The sequence below is a fragment of the Chenopodium album genome, chromosome 12 (assembly GCF_948465745.1).
Source record: "Chenopodium album chromosome 12, dcCheAlbu1.1, whole genome shotgun sequence".
NCBI classification, from domain to species: domain Eukaryota; kingdom Viridiplantae; phylum Streptophyta; class Magnoliopsida; order Caryophyllales; family Amaranthaceae; genus Chenopodium; species Chenopodium album.
Genome location: NC_137845.1, coordinates 29,684,845 through 29,708,868, shown reverse-complemented (window position 1 = coordinate 29,708,868; position 24,024 = coordinate 29,684,845). Strand labels below are relative to the sequence as shown.

The following is a 24,024-nucleotide window of genomic DNA, read 5'->3' as shown; positions in this document are numbered from 1 at the left end:
GTAGATGTCCCCAAAATGGGGGGAATCTTCCTATTTATAGGGTCATCGGTAAATGTGCCCCTAATTAGGTCACTCTAACCTAGTTCTGATGGGCTGCGCCGAATTACGGCTTTCTCGGGATTTAGGCCATGAAGGCCGCCTTTTCTCCCAAATTCTGGGAACGCCACGTGTCAAATGGGGATTGGTCCAATTTGGACTAATCTTGGTCTGACACGTGTCACCACCTGGTTGGCCCACGTGGCTTGGGTAAAAATTACCCAAAATAGAACTCCTTAACAAAGCTGTCCTCTCTACAGAGTAATATTTATTATAGAAATTCAAAGCAATAGTACTCCAGTCAGTAATACCCACGGAAGTTCTGTTCAATCCATTATACCATAATTTAGCTTTACCACATAAAGAAAAGGGAAAAAGAATCTCCCTGATTTGGTTCTGCGTGACCCTAGTTTGCCTAATAGTGTTGCAATTTTGGCAGAAATCCAAAATATGAAGATTTGAATCTTCACCCTTAGCTCCGGTAAATTGCTTCCTTTCGATCATAGTAATAAACTGGGGTTTAATCTTGAATTGTACTCCATCAAGATTAGGTGTAGGAGCAAGATGTGGAAAATCTGTCAGGGATGGCTGCGAAAAATCGCTATGCTTGCGAACAGGAGGAGGTGGTGGTGCAGTCATCTCTGATTCTTGATCTGTACTAAACAAATAAATATGAGAAACTGTCCTAAAGAACTTGCATTCTCTAAGACGGGAGTAAACAATCTAGACTACAAAAACAATTAGAATTAAAAATAAAACCGTTTCCCCGGCAACGACGCTAAATTTTGACAGGCTAAAATCGTATCACTTAATCAAAAGTAATTCCTAAAACCACTAACTAAAATAGATAGAGAAGTAGGGTCGAATCCACAGGAAAACAATGTTCTTTTATTCCTAATAAATTATTATAATCTAAATCATCAAGAAACAAATAAGAATTGTGGAAATTATACTATGACAATAATTGAACTAAGGGAATAAGCAATAATAAAAAGATTTAGGGTCATAGGTTCACCAATAATTAATACTTCAGGATAAAATATAACAATCAATTATCAATGCATAAATTAACTAGATTATAAAGGGCTTTCGCTACATATTATAATCACAAAATTAACTTAGCGGTATTAAATCGCATCTCTCGAATCTTGATTTAACCATTTATAAATTAACATGCCTATTAAAACTAAGCCTAAACATCAATTCTCATCTCTCGAATCTCGAATCAATATTGCATAACTCATACAATTAAACCTGCGCAAATCTAATTGCATAGCATTATAACAATCAATAGGAAATTAACCTACGACATTAACAATTAACAATAAAAAATCATCCCTTCATATTAATCATGGATCCCCAAGAACCCTAAAATTAAACTAGTCACACATAATTAAATTTAAACTACTCAAAGCAATTAAATAAAGTATACTTAAAACAATAATTAACAAAACTAATATAATACGGAGAAATAACGAAAGTCTAAAGAAACAATGAAAACAAACCAACATATGATAACTATATAAATAATGAAAAGCAGTAAACTTACTTAAAGAAAACAAAAACGTAAGGAAAAACTAGAAACCAAAAAGTCAACTTAAACTAATTCTCCAAAAACTAATCTTATGGAAAATAATCAAAACTAAGACTAAAATCAAGAAAAACGAAAACAAGCTAACCTCCGTAAAAGCTGTACAAAGAAAAAATAGTCAAAGCTTATTAATAAGCCACTTAAAAAGATATCTAACTAAGGTCGTGTTTGATAGTAGCGTTTAAGGTAGCGGTTAACATTTTGACCAGTCAAAACACTACTAGAAAAAATTTGAGAGTGCTTGGCAAAGTAGCGATTCTAGTAGCGATTAGCGATAGAGGTGGCGTTTAGGTAGCTTTTCTCAAACGTTAAAAATAGTAGCCTTTAGAAGTAGCGGGTAGCGTTTGACAAATTTTTTTATTACTTTTTAAACAATATTTATATGAATTTTGATATATTTTAGTATTGCAATCGCTACTTTTACCAAAACTCATACCATCAACCGTTACTTTAACAGCTAACCTCTACCCACTAATAATTAACCGCTACCCGCTACCTTAATAGCTACCCACTACTCGACCGCTACCGCTACTTTTGCCAAACTAGGATTCCAAGAAGCACTAATACTAACAAAAGTCTGACAATTCCACCGCCAAAGGATTTGGAGACCGACAAAACAAGACAACCCATAATAAATTGGGCCCGTTCAAACATCACGCCCCAACAGCTTCTTTCTTCTCTACTTGGATTTGCAAGCTCCGGCCCTTCAAGCTTTTGGCCCAATTTCTTTCCTTGGTTGGTCCGTAAAAATAACTTGTAAAATCTTAGACCTTTTCACATATTGAGCCCTTAATCACCGAACTAAATTTCTTTAACTCAGTCTTGGGCTTTAAATGTACGGTCATAAAATACGATCCGACTCCAATGTCTTTGTAGTGGCTCAATAAGCTCGGGAAATTGCTAGAAATCTGCAAATTCATACAAAATAATACCAACTCTACAAAAACACTAAGAAACGTATATTAGTAATAAAAATAGCTCTGTAGAGCTCAAATAAGCACAAGTATGACCATGGGACAGGGAATAAATATATGTATAAATTAAACTCATCATTGACGAGAAACATTGAACAACAATGAAGAACAATATCTTGATTTTGATTTTAATTTGGAAAAATTGTCAAAAATAATACAACTTTTGTCCCTTTTTTTTTTAATAATACAACCTTTGGATTATACCTGAATATTACAATCTTTAGGGGTCTTAATTTTAAACAAGACAAAAAACTTATAACTTGTTAAACCAGTTGCTCAGTACACGTGTCATCATGCAATTGGTCTAAATATTAATTTTATCTTAAAAATAAATAATTATAGATTTTTAATTTTTGATACAATAATTTAACATTTAATCTATTTCTAATTAAGTCATTAACTTAGATTTATTTTTAAGCAATTTTAAAAAATGTCCAATCACCACTTTCCCCACCAATCCACCACGCAGCCACCTTCTCTCCCCTCCTTGGCGTCCGTCAGCCGGCGCCCAGCTTCCCTACCGCCGGCCAACCCACCCTCTCTGCAACACCCTAGAAATTACTTTCCTTTAAAATACCTGTTTTGCTCTTTTTAAAATATGAATTAGGGAAATCTAAGACATTACCGCCACCGTGAAAACGGCTAAGGCAAATATCAAAGACACACAACAGAAGACTCTTTTCAAAACCATTCAAAACAAGTCAACTTAAAAGTCAAACCAAACGAAACTAAGTCAAACCAAAGTCAAACGAAATCAACCTACAACTCGAAACCATTGTAGGCCCTTATTAAAATCGAACGGTACTTAAAAACCTTTGCGTTAGTCTCACAAGCATAATATAATATAATAATTAAAGCAATAAACCACATTGTAATCTTATGGAAACTAAGCATGATTCGCTCTTCACTCATGCCAGCATGAAAATGCTTCATCACCTGAAAAGCTTCTCTCTACTTGTTCCCACTACTCGCCATTAGAAATGGGTCGTCGTAGGGCCAAGGTAAAGAAAAGGCCAAACAAACATACAAACATACAATCAGCAAAGTTGAGTACATAAGCGTAAAGAAACACACTATCATGCTTTAGTCCTATCAATCACATAACTTACCTTGTTGCACCTGTTTTCAAGCATACAACATACCACATGAACATTCGCTACATAACTAAATTATTTATTTAGCTGGATTATGCATCGAACGGGTTTTCCCCTAACCTGCCCCAATAAAGGGGTACTAACACGGGAGCTAACCGTACCAATATAAAATAAACCACTCATAAGTGGCGGAATTCCTGCGCATAATAAAAAAGGAATATACAACGTCCTGTACTCCCAGTAGAATTTATGGTCAAATATAAAGTCGCATAACTCCCGCATATGTTCATACTCAAGGTATATGCGTTCCAAGAGTTTTGGTGCGTAATCTCTTTCACTTTACGTTATTTACATATTATTTTACTTGGTGATGACTCACAAACCATAGCAATAACCAAACATTATAATTATACAAGCAATCAATCATACCAAATTAATTCTTGAATAATTAGTGACTACATAACTTTTAATGTTGAATCCTTTTTATTCTACCTCGGTGTCAAGTGTTAGAATCCAACCCCTTTTGATGTATTAGATTCCCGTTAGATGCTTTCCTAGAGTTTACTTTATGTTTTCTTAGCTTGAGGTCCCATTATTGTGTTACTGTCAGTTCAGTGTTCACTAGGGATTCTCCTTGTAATCAAATTAAAGCTCTTTAGAAGGTGAATGATTAATGAAATCTTAAACCTTCTACCAAGTGTTGCCTTGCTTTTATGCTTGTTTGTTGTTAGGCCTTTATAGATATTGTGTCTTACTTCCATAATAGCTCCCCTCCAAACCAACTTAATGCACTAAGAACTCGTGGTTCGGACCCGCTTGTGCCCGCCTTGAAGTATCGGCGTCACAAGCCCCGACCACCCGCACTCCATCGCCCAAATAGACGTGAGTGCTCCTTTAATCTGATTGCCACTTGTGTTGCTTTGGCTCACAAGCCCCTCTTCCGCTCAAGGCTAGCGTTCTTGCCGCCAAAAGGCTTGAGCGCGCCGCACGTTTCGAGGTCTAAACTTCCGGACCGTGACACAAAGACACCTTAAACGCATAATGCGCCACAAATCCTATCCCTCTGTGTTGGAAACGCCTTAAGTGCACATAGGCACCACAATGTAATTTAATCCTTGTGTATATAGACACTTAAATAGCACCTTTCTCATGCTTATAGAATCAATAAAATTTATATGAACCATAATAAAATTTCCTTTTTATATTCCAAACCAAATTAAATAATTAGTTTAATTAAACATGCTTCCAATCATGCCAATAATAAAAGTGTGGTTCATACTCAACATGCCAATATAATTATTTTCAATCACTAATCCATCACAAATAATCCATGCTTCAAAATTTAATCACCAACATCAACCAAATAACAAATTCCAATTCAAACCTATCATGATGCTACTTGGAATTAATTATTCAAAGCCTAGCATGTTCCTTCATCATCAATAAATACCAAGTACGCAAACTTACCTTGAATACGATCTCAAAATCGCCACGATCACACAAAATCACTCACTTGGAAATCTCCTACTATCCAAAATTACAAAGAGATGTTAATATCTATTCTACAAAAATTTCCAGCAATATATACACTCCTTAATTCACTCATAAATTATTTAAAACAAGCTAAAATTTAATTTAAAACCTCTTACTTTAATCCCAATTAATGGGTAATCAAAAATCCCTTCAAGAAACTTAACTATAGCTTACTAACAAAATTTTCAGCTTTATTAATTCATTAAAACTTGCTGTAAATATGTTTTAAAACACCTATTTCAATAATTTAAATCATCCATAATCAATTTCCATCAATATACAATAATTTAGAAACCTAGAGTTTTCAATTTGGGGCTTTTTAATTCAAAATCAAATCTGAAAACTTATTTACATCATACTTATAATCAAACATCATAAAATCATCACAAAACCCAAAATAATTAATTAAATGAAGGATTAAAATAAAAAGAATATTTTTTTATAACACGCACACGCACAAGGGGGGAGGGAGGGTGGCTAGCACCACCTCCTACGGATGCTGCTGCTGCCGACCTTGTGCTGGCGGCGGCTAGCTATGGTGATGGCGGTAGCGGCCACCGTGGTGTGTGTGGTGGTGGTGGTGGTGAATTAAAAATAAATAAATAAATGGGAAGGGGAAAATAAGAGAGAGAAAGAGAAAATAAGAGGAGAGAGAGAGAGTTACCTTTGGGTATTCTCCACCTTGGGAAAAGTTTGATTTTGCTCATATGTGGGTATTTATACCCTCTCTCAAAACCCTTTTTTCTAAAATTCCCTTTCTACCCTTAATGATCCCTTTCCTATTCAAATTACAATTTGACTTTCCTTTAAATGTCATTGACTTTAAAAATTACCCTCTTATAAAATCATATGTCCTTTAAATAAATAAATTGGACTTTTAATAAAACTCTTTAAATTAATAAACCTCATAAATAATTGATTTCAACTTATTTAAATACTTTGAGAAATACTATTTAAATTAGAAATACGTATAAAAATACGAGGTATTACACTCTCCCTATCCCCCGTCGCACCACCCCCACCCCGCCAGCGAAATTACAATTGAGAAATTGGTTGATTTTTTATTTTTTGGTGAAATTACATTGCTAGTGGCCGAATTGTTGATTGGAGGTTGAGAATCGGTGATTGCGGGTCGTAGAGGTTCAAATGGGTGGCTGTTGACCTGTTGGAGGTACGGTGTTGGTCGTCACGGAGCTGGTCGTGGTAAATTGTTGTTGTACGGCTTCGCTGGCTGGGTATGCGCGACTGAGTAAGGGGGAAAGCGAGAGGGTGGGTCGACCGGCGGTGGGGAAGCTAGGCGCCAGCTGACCGACGCTTGGGAGGGCTGTTATAGGGAAGGGCAGGTGGCTGTGCGGTAGGGAGGGGGTGGGTTAGTGTTGTTTTTGTTTTGTTTTGTTGTTGTTGTTTTTTTTTTTTTTTTTTTTTTTTTTTTTAATATAATTTTGTTAATAATAATAGTAATAATAAATTAATAATAAAAATAATAATTAATTAATTAAATTGAAAAGCCAATAAAACAATGACATGTGTCACGGTGACCTACAAAAACAAGTTACCAACCGGTTATGCCTTGTTTAAATTAAGACCCCCTAAAAGTTGTAATATTCAGGTATAATACAAAGGTTGTATTATTAAAAAAAAAAGGGCTAAAGGTTGTATTATTCTTGGCAATTTTTCCTTTTAATTTTGATTTTATTAAAAATATGAGTTTAATAAAATTATTAAGAAAATAAAAAATAGATTTTTGAAAAATCAGAAATAAATATTTGAAAAAAAAGATTAAAAAAAAAGAGAAAAACCAGAAAAATATTTGACCACACAAAGACAACCATTGTAGGCCCTGTTCTTTTGAGCTTTTGGGCAAAGCAGAGCAGAGCCGAGTCGAGCCGAGCCGAGCAGATTTCATTATTATTGTTGTTGTTGTTTGTTGTTGTTGTTGTTATTATTATTATTATTATTATTATTATTATTATTATTATTATTATGATCATACTATTATTATTATTATTATTATTATTATTATTATTATTATTTTATGTTACAATTATTATTATTATTATTATTATTATTATTACCAGTACTATTATTATTACTATTATTATTATTGCATTATTATTAAAATAATTAAATAATATTATTAAATATTAATTATTATTATTATAATTATTATTAAATATTAATTATTATTATTATTATCAAATATTAATTATTTATTATTATTAAATATTTATTACTTATTATTATTATTATAAGTTATTATCTTTAATTATTAGTTTTTATTATTAAAAAGTAATTATTATTATAATTATTATTATCACTATTATTATTACTAGTATTACTACTATTATTATTATTAAATATTAATTATTTGTTATTATTATTAAATATTAATTATTATTATAATAATTCAATATTAATTAAGTAGAGCAGTTCTAAAGAACGGGGCCGTAGTCTGTACAGACATCCAAGTTTTATTAGCCGAGAAACTTTCATTCAATATCTTCAACTTTCTTGTAAAAAAAAAAAAAAAAAAAAAAAAGAAAAATATCTGCCTTTTTGGTTTATCGCCATTCGCCATTGTGAGGACTCAAGGGAAATTCGAGAAGAACCCTAATTGCGAGAGAGAAATGTATCAGTTTAGAGGTTATTTACTGCCTATTGTGCTTCTCAGTTGGCTTCTCTTAGCAGCAACCCTCTTAGCTGCAGATTGCTCCATTAATGGTGAGCTTTCATTTCTCTGCTAAAATCTCATATTAATATCTGGGGTTGCTTTGTTATCTGCAATTTATGCTCAATGTTACAATGCACAATTGATACTTTGTAGATGAATTAATGAATGAAGGGATTATTAGATTGTTTTAATAATGTATTGAGTGATGATAAATTATTAGAGATGATGAATTATTAGAGATTTATCGTTTCGATTTTCGGACAATTGAATTGCCTGTAATTGGTTTATACCCAGGATTTTTGTTAGAGTTACTGATACAGTAGGAAATTCATAGTGCAACATCTTAATTTTGTTCTGGTATTGAATTGTTGATGGGTTGATTAACAGTTAACGGGTATGAAATTTAACATTACTGATGCAAAACTGTAATTATATCCAGAAAATTACAAAAAAATACTGTGATATATGAACAATGCAAATAACATTGCAAAAAGTGAAAGAAAGAAACAAAAGAGTAAAACCGCCAACAAAGGGCCTGTTTGTTTTATTTTCTCTATGTTAGTCGGACTCGGGAACGTGGGTACGGCGAGTACTTGAAGTGTCTAAGTGTCCTACCCATGTTTGCGGCGAGTACTTGAAGTCAAATTAAGAGTCCGAGTAACATAGTTTTTGTTTCGAGTTTTGCTTATAAACTAAAGACAACAATTATGAGGAAATATTAGCTATAGAAGGAGTTGTTAATAGAGATGAATCTATGATGACAATCTAGTACTCCCACTTTAAACATTATCTGTAGAATGAGTCAAAGTTTTATTTTTAATTTTCTATGATGACAATCAAGTACTCCCACTTTAAATAATTTGTTTCCTTGGTCAAGTGTAGGAGTTGTTAATAAAGATGAATCTTAAACCAATATACGAGGAACTGTGCAAATGTTTGGACCATGAACATATGAGTTGGAATAAGATGGAATCTGAGATCTTCAATTCAAGGTCATTGGTTTTTATGGATGCGAGAGATACCGAATTAACATGGAGAAGCTCATAGTGCTTTGTTTTTCTAGTCAGGTTAGCATATCGGTGCGGAATTTTTGATTCTAGTCTGCTGTTGATGCAGGATTTCCACTTGTGAGGAATATAAGTGAGCTTCCCCAAAATAATTATGGTAGAGAAGGCCTTTCTCACATTACCCTTGCTGGGTCTCTCATTCATGGCTTGAAAGAGGCAAGTATCATGGTTATATAAATAGATCATTGCTCATCTCTCATTTTCATAGTAGCTAGATGCTTTCAAAATCTGTAAATTCTTAACTACGAAGTGCGAACACACTCCCCTGTATAAGTTGAATGTAACCCTACTTATTTTATATGTACCCCGTTCGTGACAAGCTTTAGCATTCATAAAAATATACATATAACTGGCTATCATATTATTCAAGCAACCTCCCTAGATCATACCTTCTCTTCCACTTATTTTTTCTATCACAACATGGAAGAGCCACAATATTGTTCAACTAAGTTGGTATTTACTGAAACAAAGAGGAAGAAAGGATCCTTGCTTATCAAGTCTAATCAGAAGTTTGGGCAATTCATAAAAGGGTGAAAGTGGGAGCTGGGAAGAATTGAGATAATTTTATTGTGCGGTTTGATAGTGAAGTTGCTTACAATATTCACCTTGGGATCTGATTTAAAAGATGCTTATCACAAAACCATGTTGCATGCATTTTAGTTTGTAGATAATAGAAATTATAATTGAGTATGGGCTAAAGACTAAAAAACAGGACAATCAATGTATTAATTATGATTAGATCTTTTGTAACTCTAATGCTGGGACATATTATTTTGGATCATCCTCATGCGTGGATCCAAGATGTACTATTGGAGTATAAATCTTCCAAACTAGTAGAAATAACGATAGCCTAAGGTAATACATTCAAAAAGGGTTATACTTGGTAATAAAAGGGTTTAGTTTTTAAAATGTTATCTGCTTTACATTTATTTTTCTAAGGAATATACGTGTAGCAATAACACTCCTGAGGTTTGACGATTGTTTTTCATGAGCTTTAAGCATTGTTTTTATTATTTTGAAAGCCTCAAATTATGGGGTGGTACAATGATAGTATAGTATAGTATATATGTTTTACTATATTAGGTGATATGAATCAAAGATTTTTGAAGGGAATTATTATGGTTAGACTCACTTAGACATTAGCAAAAGATGATAATTGTTAAGACAATTTAAGAGATCACATTATTTAAATTGTTATTGTTTTGATCTAAAATCTCGTCTTAAATTTTTCTTATGTCTAATTTTTTCAGATTGAGGTGTGGCTTCAAACCTTCTCTCCTGGATCACAGACACCAATTCACAGACACTCGTGTGAAGAAGTTTTTGTAGTCCTGAAGGGTAGTGGTACACTTTATCTTGCTTCAGATTCACATGGAAAATATCCTGGCCAACCTAAAGCCTTTCCTATCTTTGCAAACAGTACTTTCATTGTCCCAGTCAATGATGTTCACCAGGTAAACTGATTTCTGCCCATGTAGTGTTGGTAGCTAAATTATTTCTGCTAGATGTGGTAAGTATTGATGTATTTTGTATTTATTAATCTATAATTCTGATTTTTGTTGAGTCACCAATATGAGCAAACTGGAATATTAATTACTTCCTTGATTTGTAGAAGGTTACTGTATGCATACTATGCAATTCACATTAGATTGTCTGTCTAAAGCTGACATTATTGAGATTGAAACTGATTGAACTAATGTACCAATCAGGTTTGGTGACTGCCATTTGGCTATGTAAAGAATTCTTTTATCGACAATCGAAGATTTAGATTCTACAAAACCTTGGCGAGCATAAAAAATTTGAACTTTGATGGGCTAGTTGACCCTTATAATAGAGATTAACAAAACCGCACTAGTGAAGTACAAGATGAACGATTATAAGGGCATTTCCAAAAATAGAAGTAGAAAAAGACTTTGAGGAATAGCTTGTAATGATCCCCACCCCTAACAATTGGAGCATGAATCTTTCAACAGACGGTGCAATATTTTTCCAGCAGATGTTAGAATTTTAGGTTACTTAGGTAACTCTTTGTTACTTATCTACATTTGAGTCCCTGCACCATATTTTTTTGCTGTTGATGATTAAGACTGAAAGAATGCATGAGGAAGCAGAATAACCTTTCTTGATCTATGAAGTTTTTTAAGTGGGTGATGCCTTGAATATACATTTTTGCTGATTTCTTAGGTTCTGGAGATTTCTTTTATGCTGTCTTATTTAGGTTGTTTTGTGGGTGAAATCTTTTCAAGTGGAAGTGTATTTAAGATTCTACTATCAGAATGCCATAGAGACTAAAGAGATAAAAATCCCTAGGGGGTCTTGTATTAGACCTCTCTGTTTTGGACTAAGCTCTTTAGAGTTTAGACTAATAGTTTAAATGATGAGTTCTAAGGAAGTTACGTATTCTCTTCTAACATTGAGAGGTTAAGTTTGGTAAGCTAAGGCGTTTTCGTGGTTTGCCATCATAGTGTTACCCATGAAAGACAACATATACTCACTTAGATTCAAAACAATTAAGTAATAATTGCTCATACATATTACAATCACTTGCAAAATTGGCATCTATAGCACATTAACTGGCTCAAGAAGGCACTTTATTTTATTCACCATCTGTCCCAACTCCCAAACATAGTTCAATAATTTAAATAGAGTATAGAACTATTAAACAGAATATAATTAGTAGAATAGAAATTAAATAATCTTCCCAAACCCAAGGAATACCCACATACAATAGTTATAAAAAAATATACTTCGTTGGTTTCTTTTTTTTCTTCCCATTTGGAATATTGTCACTATTCATTAGATGAGAAAATTTCTAAATTATTCTCAATATAAAAAAAAAATAACATAGTCATGTTTTCAATGAGTAGTTTATTAATATTCAACTATTAAGTTTTATATTAATATGCAACTAAATATTTTTATGGTCAAAGTAATGATGGCAAATGTAAACAATCAATTAGGAACGGAGGAGTAATAACTCTTTAGTAATGGAAATAATCTTAGCATTGTTCGCGTGACATCTCGTGTCCTAAATATTCAACCTGTAGTTGTAGGTCTCTAGCTACTTATTATAACAAGCTTAATAGTATTAACAATACAAAAACAACAACGAATCTTTAATTGACTAATAATTAATTTCATACTTAATAAACAAGTTTCACTATATTACCCTCTTACCCCACAATATTTTCTCCTTTTCATTCACTCTCTTATTTTATCCAATCTTTTTCTTATACCCATCTACTTTTTTACATTATTTTCTCTTACTTTAAACACCTTTTTCTTGTATCCACCCACTCACTCACCAGTTTTGTTAAATTTGTGCAAATTGTAAATGTTAAGATCAAATGGAAACAGAGGTAGTACTTAATATAGAAAAAAAGTTAGACTGTGAAGTGCTGATTTAGTATTGGGAGGGGAGAAGCAAGGATGTTGTGGATTTGTGATATTAATGGTAGGCCCTGTTCTTTTGAGCTTGTGGGCCAGCAGAGCAAGACAAAGCGGAGAGCAGAGTAGATTTCTTTTGAGCAGTGCAGACAGAGCAGGGCTAGGCTTCCGCACATTGCAGAGCAGATTTTAGAAGAGTAAGAGTAAGGCACAGCAGAGCAGATTAGATTTCAGCAGGGCAGGGCACAACAGAGTTGTAGAGCAGAGCACATCAGATTTCAGCAGAGCAGAGCAGCTCTAAAGAACATAGCAAAGCAAGTCGATTTGAACGCAATCGTATCATGATATTGAGCTTCAAAGGAAAATTATATGGGACGCCAATTATATCGTTGTATTTGGTCAGAAGTTAGGAATTTAAGGAGCATGCAAAGAACATGAGTTTAGTGGAGATGCATATGTTAAAATGGATGTGTGGGAAGTGGGAACACCTCAAGAGATGTAACACAAAATGTAGATATATAGAGGGATGGTGGAGTTATTTTAATCAGAATTAGCATGCTACTGATGCAAGTTAAAGTGAAACGTTTGGCTATGTTTGTATGTATATGTGAACCCTCCTTTAACATGAGAAGCTCACGTAAATACTCCCTCCGTTTTTAAATACTTCCTCCACTTTCCATTTCAGGCCGTTTTTAAATACTTGCTCCATTTCCTTGTTTAGAAAGCTTTTACAATAATTAATTATTTCTCTCAACTATTGAACCTAACATAAATTATATATTATTAACTCATATGCTCTCTCCTCCAATTCTCTCAACTACTTTTGTTTTTTTACAATTTTTTATTCTTTCACCAACCCCACTACCTTCATATTTTATTACTTTTTTCAATTTCTCCTAAAACTCCGCGCATGAAGAAATGGAGCAAGTATTAAAAAATGGAGGGAGTAGTTTTTAAAATTTTGAAATATATGTTATGAATGCCATGATCTCGCACCTGTGTTTATCAAGGACAATGTCTTGTGTCTAAGATATTAAGTCCCAACTTGTTTGACTCTTGTATATGCACTCATACCCAACACTTGTACCACCATGTTTGAATTACGTAGTGCATAAGTAAATAGTATTACAAATCATTAAATAACATTAGAGAATTTGCTTGAAAGTAACTGACAGGAGCAAGGATGCTGTGGATTTGAATGGAAATCAGGACCAATATTTAAAAAAAAAATAAAATAATAACAATAATTGAGGGATCATTGTGGTATTGAGCTAATTTGGTAACATGTGTAGCACTAAATGATTGTGATTGTTTTAAACAAGGGATACAACTTCAATCCATCTTCTAGGCACCTTCACGGCTTCACCCTCTACTTATATTCTTGATCCTGGTCAAACTGGATTTCTTCCATCTTGTATTAAACCCAACTCTTTCATCCTCTTTAATCATCTTCTTTTGTTTCAAGGAATCTTCCGAAAACCAGAGTTTCTTATTCAGCTTTTGCCTCAATCGCAACTGCAACTCTGCAACACTTTCTATTTTTCTCACTCACTTTATTACAAGGGAAACCAATAATGAACTACTTATTGGTGACTTTTAAGCCAGGTAACTGTTTGATTTTCCAAATATTATTAAGCTGCACCCTTGTAATCTTGTCCTTGAGAAATAGAGTTTATCTGTGCCCTAGTTCTCATCCTTGTGGAAATTCAAACTGCACCTTGCGCACACCTTATTATATTAGTATATTACTTCTGCAGACCTAGTGTTATTCAAATGATCAAGCCAGCATCCCTTTAATAATTCCCAGTGGCCTGTCATTGATCACAACCTACCTCAGCTTGTTCAAACTGTGATTTTTTAGCTTCCCAGGGGCCTGTCTTCTGAAAGCTATAACTAGGATCTGAATAGTAGTTTGGTCAAGCTGTCTTTTAGCAGAATTTTTAATTGCATTTTCCTTGATCTTGATAATTTTTTGTGAAGATAGAGAAAAGTTAATTGTCATTATTCTAACTAGTATGACATTGTGACCATATATGTTTGCATTTTAAGATAATGTCTTACCATTTGAAGTTTTGTCAAGTTGTCTGTAAGAACTCTGCTGGTTCGTGCCTTGTCTATTGCTTTCGGGTTGCTGAGGGGACTGTTAAGATAGCCATATCATTTTTATTCTCCTCAGTAAATAAGCGTATGCAGGCTTTTCCATTTCTGCATCTATTATGACAATGGACAACAGTTGACGCCTCTGACTTTTGTTTTGATGTACAGGTCTCGAACACTGACAGCAGTGAGGATCTGCAACTGCTGGCTATTGTATCACGTCCTCCAGTCAAAGTGTAATTTTCTTCTCTCAGTCAATCAAGATAGTTTCCCCAAATTTTCTTACTTTTGAGCATGCTCTGAAGTCATTTAAACTTTCGAAGTGCATATTTGCATACTGAAAAGTTGCATTTATTTGTGTTTCTTAAAAAATAGCGGAGTAGCTAAAAAAGTTCTACACTACTATTAGCTATATTTCATCAATACAAGGTCTTGTTTAGAATCAAACTTGTCACTGAACAATGAACATTATGTATTTTTAAAATTTCTTCCCTTGTTGGCTCTTTGACAATTATGATTACTTTTAGTGACTAAGCTGATGGGGCTTCTTTCTTTTGATGTGGATTAATTTAAGAAGTATTTTTGGAAAGTTTACCTTTTGATGTTTTACTCGTGTCCCTTTTTGCTTGCTCCATAGAGCAAAGATTACTTTTTTTTTTTTTTTTTTTTTTTTTGAAGTGAGGCAAAATTATGCACATGGTGTCGCAAGAGGCGTTGATGAGAAGAGAGAGGGAGAGAACAATGGGGCATCTCAAAGGAACACCCCTAAAGAGGAATACAGGAAAAACAAAAAAGGACAAAGGGAGTAGTTGTTTTCTCATGGATTTGATTATTCCAATATATCTTGATTTCACCATATTTTTTTCGTACTTTTGATTATTCCAATATAATCTGGTGAATCTGGTAAAGTAACAACTTGCCAATGAGTATCATCACTTTGATATTGAATTAAGCTGTCAAATGAATAGCACTCTATTTGTTTGTTTTGTTGTACGTTGTCTTGGGCTTGTCTTATTAGGCTGAAACTTTTTGGGTGCATTTGGTGTGCTTGGAGGAAACAGAATGGATTTAAGTCAATGAGAGAGGGAAATGTTAATTGTAACCATTGCTTTTATGGATTGTCTGGTATTATAATGGAATGGAATCAAATGAGAGAGGGAGATCGAGGAAGATGGCATGATGTATTATCAGTGGGTTAGGGAGGATACAGATTACCATCAAGTAAGGGAAACATTACCATACCTCTCAAATTAAACAGTTTTATTATGGGCATACTTTAGTGGTTCTGTTACTAGCCCTAAACATCTTTATAACGAACATGCCACTTCTTCCTTTTAATACCAATATTTCCTTGTGTCATACATCAAACTTGCAATTACCTATGAGAAAAGGAATAACTATATGGTGGTAATTGGTGACTGATTGAAAATGTAAGGCAAATGAATAATGATTTACAGAGCTTATAATAACTTATATTGAAGAGCATTTGGGTGAGACATGATTGAAAATTCAAGCTCTGTTGACGGTCAGAGAGAGGAGGGAGAGAGGAGCTTTGCTAACTACATTATTTGCGTAAAAAACATTGAAGGACTTTATAATGTTAAGAGCAATTTTTGAATTGAAATTGGTTGCAATTTTTTTGGATAAATCTAAACCTAGGGCACTTTTGATGAAAAAATTATACTCAAGGGTATTCTTAAGAACTTCCTTATTTAATCTCATTCTCATTTCTGTTTCACATCGTATGCATTATTTGCTATCTGGTGATAGGTGTGCTTGGAATTTAAACTGAAGTCTGCAAACTTTTTCATGCTCCATCAATCCGTCTTATGAAAGAAATTAAAGATCATCATATACAAAACATATACTTTTAGTTTTCAGTGTCAGGTGTACTTGTGAGATTGTGTTTGCCATGCCTTCTTCAGTTTCTAGTCAGGGTGTCTGATATATGCCAGGTTAGCAAATCAAGATGGCTTCTTTGGGACATTGCCATGGAGTCGTCATATCTTTTACATTTTGCATGCCCTTATCCCTAGTAGTCTTTCTAATGCCTGACATTCTAACCCTGAAATTGAGATATGAACTACATTAAAACCTATGGGAAGAGAGATGATCTTAAAAAGGAAAGAAATAACCTTGTATTTTTTTTATTATTTTCCAAATGCATTGCTTTATGACCGATCTTGAATATACATGTATTTCCAGTGCAATATGGCTAATCTGTCCTATGAGTGTATCTGTTATTGGCTAAATGTGGTTGCTAAATAAACTACTGCATGCGATACTTTGAAAGATTCTGCAAGTTCAAAGAGGAGTTCCTTCTATATACATAGCAAACTTTTAATGTTTTAACTAGCGTTAGTATAGATTTATAGTGCTCAGAAGTGACCTTAATGGATGAAGCTAGACATGAAACAATCTGCTTGTGGATCTCTTATTTAGATACGTCTTAAAGAGTTCTGGTTGCTGATTAACTATGATAGACTGTTATTTCATTGTCTTATGCCTTAAAATACTCAACCATCTCATTGTTAAATCATGAATAGCAATGAGGAAGGGAACCTAGTTGAGTCATGATGGCAGCCAGAGATCTTAGACCCTGGATCTAGAATAGTACCATTGCTATTTACAATACGTTCTCATGCATAAAGACCGAGTTTGTTTTACCTTTGCTATTTGCAATACATTCTTATGTAAAAAGATCAGATGTGATTTGTATCTGCTGTATAGATCTTGAGGATGCCATAATTGGATTATTAACTATGATTTTTTTTTATGTGATAGGTTTATGTATGAAGACTGGTCGATGCCTCATACTGCAGCCAGATTGAAGTTTCCATTCTACTGGGATGAACACTGTTTTGAGTCTTTCAACTCACCAGTAAAAGATGAGCTTTAGAAATTTTAACTCACAATTTCTACAGCATTTTATGCTAACATGTTAACATCTCAGATTCTCAGCAAAACAAATGGAGGCACGTGTCTTGTGTTGAATTGTGAATGCTTCCAACGTATCATGTATTAGTGTTGTTCATAATTTAGAGTCTGGTAATGTACTTGGTCACGGTAATGTATATGCTTTAATTTCTTATGTTTGAATTCTGAATGTGTCAACAAGTACTCTACACATACATCATGGCAGTCCATATTTCGATTTTCATGTCTTTATTTCTCAGGGATGAAAAGCTAAACTTTTTTTCTCACTTCAATGTCCAAATTCGCAGAATCTGAACAAGTATTTTTCTGAACCAGCAGGCAGTTTAGTTGCCATCTCTGCTTGTATGTCATCGAATTGAATGCTTTCATTGTTCCTTACATTTGCAGATCTTGAGCATGAGAAAGTTTTTTGACTTTGTATTATATCTTGCCTGACTTAAATGCTCAAATTAGCAGAATCTGAAGAAGTATTCTTCTAAACCAGCAGGCCGTTTACTTTCCATCTCTGCTTGTATTCATCGAATCAAATGCTTCCAATGTTGCTTACCTCTACAGATCTTCAGCGTGAAAGAGTTTTTCAACGTTTTAAAATCTTGCCTGATGCTGTAAACACCTTCAAAAATTAGTAAACATCTTTTTTAATCAGTTTATACCTTAAAGTACCTATTTCTTAACATCTATGTACTAAACACTTTTACGATAAACAACTTATATTACCTAGCAATCAATCCAACTAATGTAATTAACTAGTCAATTAGTTTAATAATTTAGAGCGTTTACAAGAACTTTAATTCTTGTGTTTTTATTTATTTTGCTATGAATCAATATAGACTTATAGTCATGTATGTTAGATATAAATATAGGGGTCTAATGTACAATATCTTGTACTCCCTCCATTTTTATTGATCTTCTTACTTTGATCAATTTTGTCTTACAGAAAGATTTCAAGTGAGAAGAACAATATAACACGGAGTATAAATTTCGGCCCTTTCTTCTATAAAATCCTTAAACATATATTTGCAAATTAACAATTACATTTGATCCCATAAACGGGAAATAAGTTATGTATACTTCATGCTCTTGAGAAATTAGCTAGAATACATCAATAGGCTTTAAATTTTGTTGATAAGTTAAAAAATGATTACACATTTATTACTCATTAAAAGGAGTATATAATTTTTTTTTAAAAAAAGAAATGGGAAAAAAAGTTTTTAGGGATATTCAAACCCTACTCCATATTAAATCACAATTGCATTATCAATGAGTCATTTAAACTTATATGATTTTTATGTGTAGTGTATTTGGTGGTATTGCTAATATCTAATATATATGAGGTCCTTTTAGAATTTGGGCTATGTGCATAAATATTTTTTTATTTTTTATTTTATTTTATTTTATTTTTTTTATTTTTTGACAAGATGCATAAATAAATAATTAAATATGCATAATTTCACATGAACCACTCAATGTGAAATAATAAATACCCCTTTATTTATGCGATTTAGATGGTTTTATTACTATCTAAAAATTACAAATGTCAATTTGTGAATCATTTGTCGTTTTTTATTTCTTTCTCCTTTATACCACTTGTTCTCTCCTATGTGGTTTATAATCTTTTGTCATTTTCACATCTTATTTAAAAAATCACTATTCACTCACTTAACATTTCACGTGGATCATTTTCTCTCTCCTCTACATTCAATGTGAATTACATACTAAATATTGCCTAATAAATGTATAAATGTCTGTTTGTGAACTGTTTGTCATTTTTTTTTCCTCTGTGTCCCACTACTTTCTTATAATTTTATATAAATCACCAGTCATTTTTGTATTTCTTTCAAATATAAAATTGAATAACTTTTACCATTATCAATTTTTTTAGTAGTAGGATTGAACACAAGTAGCGGTCTATTAGGTCTCCATGTTCTAAATGATATTTTATAAATGTTTTCCACATCATTTATATGTATATAATGTGGTGAAATTCAAAACTTATAATGAGAACATATAATTAAATTAAACCTTTATATTTTCATAAATGATCAATCTAAATCTTACTTGTGCCTATCATAGTATTGCAATCTACCAAGGAGGTCCCTACTTTCCTTACATTTACACTACTTTCATATATATAAATATAGGGGAGGGATCCGGTAAGAACCCCTTCTTATATAAAAACCTAGTTATATAAGAATTAATCTCAGCCGTATGATTAGATTGGTATGAATGGCCACGATTAAAACAAATCACAAACCCTCAAACTCAAACAACTTTCACTTTCTCTCTCCTCAATCTAAACATTTGTGAGTTTCTCTCTCCTCAAAAATGCCAAAAGCTACACTTCGAAGAACTTTCAACAATTTTTCTTCATATTCTCGGTTAAAATCAACAACATTGATCATAAAATAAGTTAAATTTCACAAATTAAGAGCAAATTTTTGGCGACAAACTCTAGATATCACAATTCAGGTATGATTATATTCGACCATTTATTTGTTTTTTCATGAATTTTCAGCGTTTTTTCTGTTTTGATTTTCATGAATTTTGCATGAGTTCGATGTTTTTGATTTGATTTTAATGAATTTCGCATGGAGTTTGATTTTTTTGAGTTTGAATTTTGCGGATTTAAGGTTTGAATTTAGGGTTCGATTTTTGCTAATCTTTTGATTTTGTTCGATTATATGCTAATCTTTTGATTATATACCAATCTTATGATTTTGTTCGAATTAATTAGTTCGATTTTTGCGATTTTACCAGTTTAATTTTTTGCGAATTCATCATTATAATGTCTATTCTTACTTTAATTGAAATTATGTGTTCGTTTTTAATATTTTCGATTAAGTTCCCTTGTATTTTTTTCGATTTTTTTTTTGTTTTTTTTTCCGTCAATTTCAAACAGATTTTTCTAGAATTTCTCAAGTTTTGAATTTCTTTTTTCTTCAAATTCATACAATTGATTATAGATCTGTCAATTTCGAATTGATCCATCCAGAACTTTTGATTTTTGATATTGTGTTTGATTAAATGCTAATTTTTTTGCTTCATTTATCAGTTTTGTTGCAATTTTTTTGCTTCAGTTTTTGATGATTTATTGTAAATCAGTGCAAAATGTGTTGACTTCTCTGATTTGTAAATAAGCTTAGCATGTTCCAAATTATTTTTCAACATGTTCGAAACACTTTTTCAGCATGTTTGAAACTCACATGACATCTCGTTTATTTAGAAAAAAATTTAGGACATACAAAGACAAATTTGAAAAATAGGTAGAATAATAAGTTTAGAACATAGGCAAAATACATTTTGAACACAGAAAAATTTAGAACATAGGAATAAAAATTTAGAACATAGGAATAAAAATTTAGAACATAGGCAAAATAAATTTAGAACATAGGAAAAAATTTAGAACATAGACTTAAAAAATTTAGTATATAGGCTTAAAAATTTTAGAACAAGGAATAAATATTTAGAACATAAGAAAAAATTTAGAACATAGCAAAAAGTTTAGAACATAGGCAAAAAGTTTAGAACATATGAAAAAACTTTAGAACATATAGGGAAAAAAAAATTAGAACATAGGTAGAAAAATTTAGAACATACGAGAGAATCACAACTTAGGCAGAAAAATTTAGCACATAAACGAAAAATTTTGAACATAGGCTAAAAAAATTAGAACATAAGAAGGTAATTTAGAACATAGGTGCCAAAAAAAATTAAAACATAGGCAAAAAAATTTAGAACATAGGCAAAAAAATTTAGAATATAGGAAAAAAATTAGAACATTGTATAAAATAATAAAAACTTTAGAACATGGGCATTAAAATTTTAGAACATAATAAATTAAGAACATTGGGAAAATAAATTAGAACTTAGGCAAAATTAAATTTATAACATAAAAATAGTTTTAAAACATAAAAGAAAAATTTAGAACATATGCTTCATAAAAAAAGAGCATAAGAAGAAAATTTAGAACGTAGGCGGATGAAAAAAATAGAACGTGGGGAAAAAAATTTAGAACATAAGAAAATTTTTACAATATTGGCAGAATAAATTAGATCACAGTCAAAATAAAACATAGGGGAAAAAAAAAGAATATAAGTGGAAAAATTTAGAACATTAGAAAAAAATATTGAAACATAGGGGAGAAAAACAAGAAAATTTAGAACATTTGTAGAAAATTTAGAACAAAAGGTTTTGATAACGGTTAAATTTCACTACTACTTAATTTGCATGTTACTATTTTTTGTTATTTTCATACTCAGAATAAGTGAACTTAGCTTAGTAAAAGTTGTCTCTTTACTGGCATCTTTACTCAAGTGTTACTGGTGATTTTTTATTTTTTATTTTTTTACTTTAATATGGATCAATACGTGTCTTCGGTGATTCATTAAGTGGCGAAACTTGTATAATCAAATTGATGACATCATAATATTATTTGTATAAATTTCATAACTATCCCTTGAAATTGAATTTTATTGAAACCAAGAAGGGGTAATAGGTTTGTGTCTATTAGTCAGAGGATTTGTCTTCATAGTCTGTCCATATGGCTGCAAAGATGCTCTATCTTATGCCAATGTTCACCATCAACATTTAGACTTAAGCAAGGGACTATATGTGGTTTTATAACAGCTAGTGGGGAGGTGACTGATGCTGCTGCAGGTAGCCTGATGTTGCCGCTATTGGCTTGCTGCTGTGCGTGGCATGCTACGGTGCGTAAGGCCTCTTTCATACTTTTATGGGTTGATGATGTTGATTGCAACCGGTGATTTTAGATCATAGGGTTATTGTAATGGTTAAATTCAGGTTGGATTACACTACTTAATTGTTGGGTATGCTAAAACCTATTAGCTCAAGTGGAAGAGCATTATGCAATTGCATAGGGGATGTAGGTTCGATTCCTACATAGTTTCTCTAAATTATTTTTTTAGCTTATGTTATTAATTTTTAACTATGCTATAAATTTTTTTTTTTTCAACTTATGTTCTAAATTATTTTTCTTATGTTTTAAAATTTTCAGTTTATGTTCTAAATTTTTTCTGTTTATGTTCTAAAAGTTTACCTATGTTCTAAATTTTTTTTATATGTTCTAAATTTTTTTTCTATGTTCTAAATGCGAACTTCTCAAAATTACAAAAATGCCATTACTAAAGGATTATTTTAGATGGTTAGATCAAAACTAATAAAGGGTTGAGATTGGTTCTTATATAAGATTGTGTTCTTATATAGAGGAGGGTTCTTACATAAGCCTTCCTATATATATATATATATATATATATATATATATATATATATATATATATATATATATATATATATATATATATATATATACGAAGTAATTAAATTAAATATTTTTTTCTTACTTTTCAAACCAAATTAACATAAACTAATCTCACACTAATATAGCTAAAGAAATTGAGGAATTAAAATATTTATTATACAGTATTGTTAATGCTCCTAGCTACTTAATGATTGTCAATGTGTTTTGTTCAATTAAAAAAAAACATGTACATAGATTGTTGAATTTAATGATTTTGATGATGACACAACCTCTCTTACTTACAGACTAATAAGAGCTTGATTGTTTAAGTGTGTGATAAGATGCAATGACTAGGAGAATTAAGTGTCGTGCAAAGATACCATGAGGAACAGGAAAGCCAGAAACAGAGCTATCCAAAGAGAAGAGTTCCTTTGGAGGAACTGGTGCTTTAGAAATGGAGACTTAAGAAGAGAAGGTTCCCCTCAGGGAACAGAAGCTTCAGAGCAGAAGGTTCACCAGAGAAGAGAAGTTCCCCTTGAGGAACAGAAGCCTCGGAGTAGAAGCTTCATCAGAGGACATGACGACTAAATATATTTTTATATTTTAGGATTTATTAAGTATAAGATATTAAGTTACACTCGAAAAATCTGTGTGGAGTTGGTCTAGAAAGATAATATTGTGCTAGCATATTTTTAAGAAAGTAGTTAAGTTTAAAACGTTTATCTTTTTCTTAACAAAAAAGATTTTATTTTATTTATGATTTTCGAAAATATCTTTTGGAAATAAAATCTTCCATGTTTTCCAAAACTTGCGGCTTACTTTCCATGATCTCTTTCATATCATGGTCAAAGCACATTAAGGAGTTCATGCTTCCTTGAAATTAGGAACATGTTCATCTTAGTGGGTTGGAGTAATGGCGTAATGGATTTGCTGCACAAAGGAGTTTTTCCTAAACGAATTTGATCTATAAATAGTCTTTGAAATCAGTTGGAAAGACTCACCCTTGCTCACATAAGTTTTCAAGCTTTAATTCGAGTTAAGTGTCAATTCCACATAAGTGATATAGAGTGTTCTTATGTTCTTATACTAGAGTTATTTATCTTTCGAGTTGTAAGTTGGGAAATGGGGAAGTTTGAGTAAACTTCTGTATGTGAGAAAGAGAAGTGAGAAAGAGAAGAGAAAGAAAAGAGAAAGAGAAGAGAAAGAGAAGAGAGATAGAGAAGAGAAAGAGAAGAGAAGAGTAACAAGTTGAGTGAATTGTTCCTCGAGGTTTCAAGTTCGTTGAGGAACTTGAAGTTTGAGTCTTTAATTTGTAATAGGACCATTTGCCCTATTCTAGTGAAGATTCTTTTCCCAAAATCCCAAGTGGTCGTGGTTTTT

The 24,024-nt window shown here is 32.2% G+C and overlaps 1 protein-coding gene across 1 annotated transcript; it reads left to right on the top strand.

Annotated features, from left to right (window-relative positions):
• The first annotated feature begins 7,763 nt into the window (after positions 1-7,763).
• LOC145572282 (auxin-binding protein T85-like) lies at positions 7,764-17,653 on the top strand. Its single transcript, XM_081631278.1, has 5 exons — positions 7,764-7,949; positions 9,016-9,122; positions 10,217-10,420; positions 14,619-14,686; positions 17,235-17,653. The coding sequence occupies exons 1-5, from the start codon at positions 7,856-7,858 to the stop codon at positions 17,347-17,349; spliced, it is 588 nt and encodes a 195-aa protein (XP_081487404.1). The 5' UTR covers positions 7,764-7,855; the 3' UTR covers positions 17,350-17,653.
• The last annotated feature ends 6,371 nt before the right edge of the window (positions 17,654-24,024 follow it).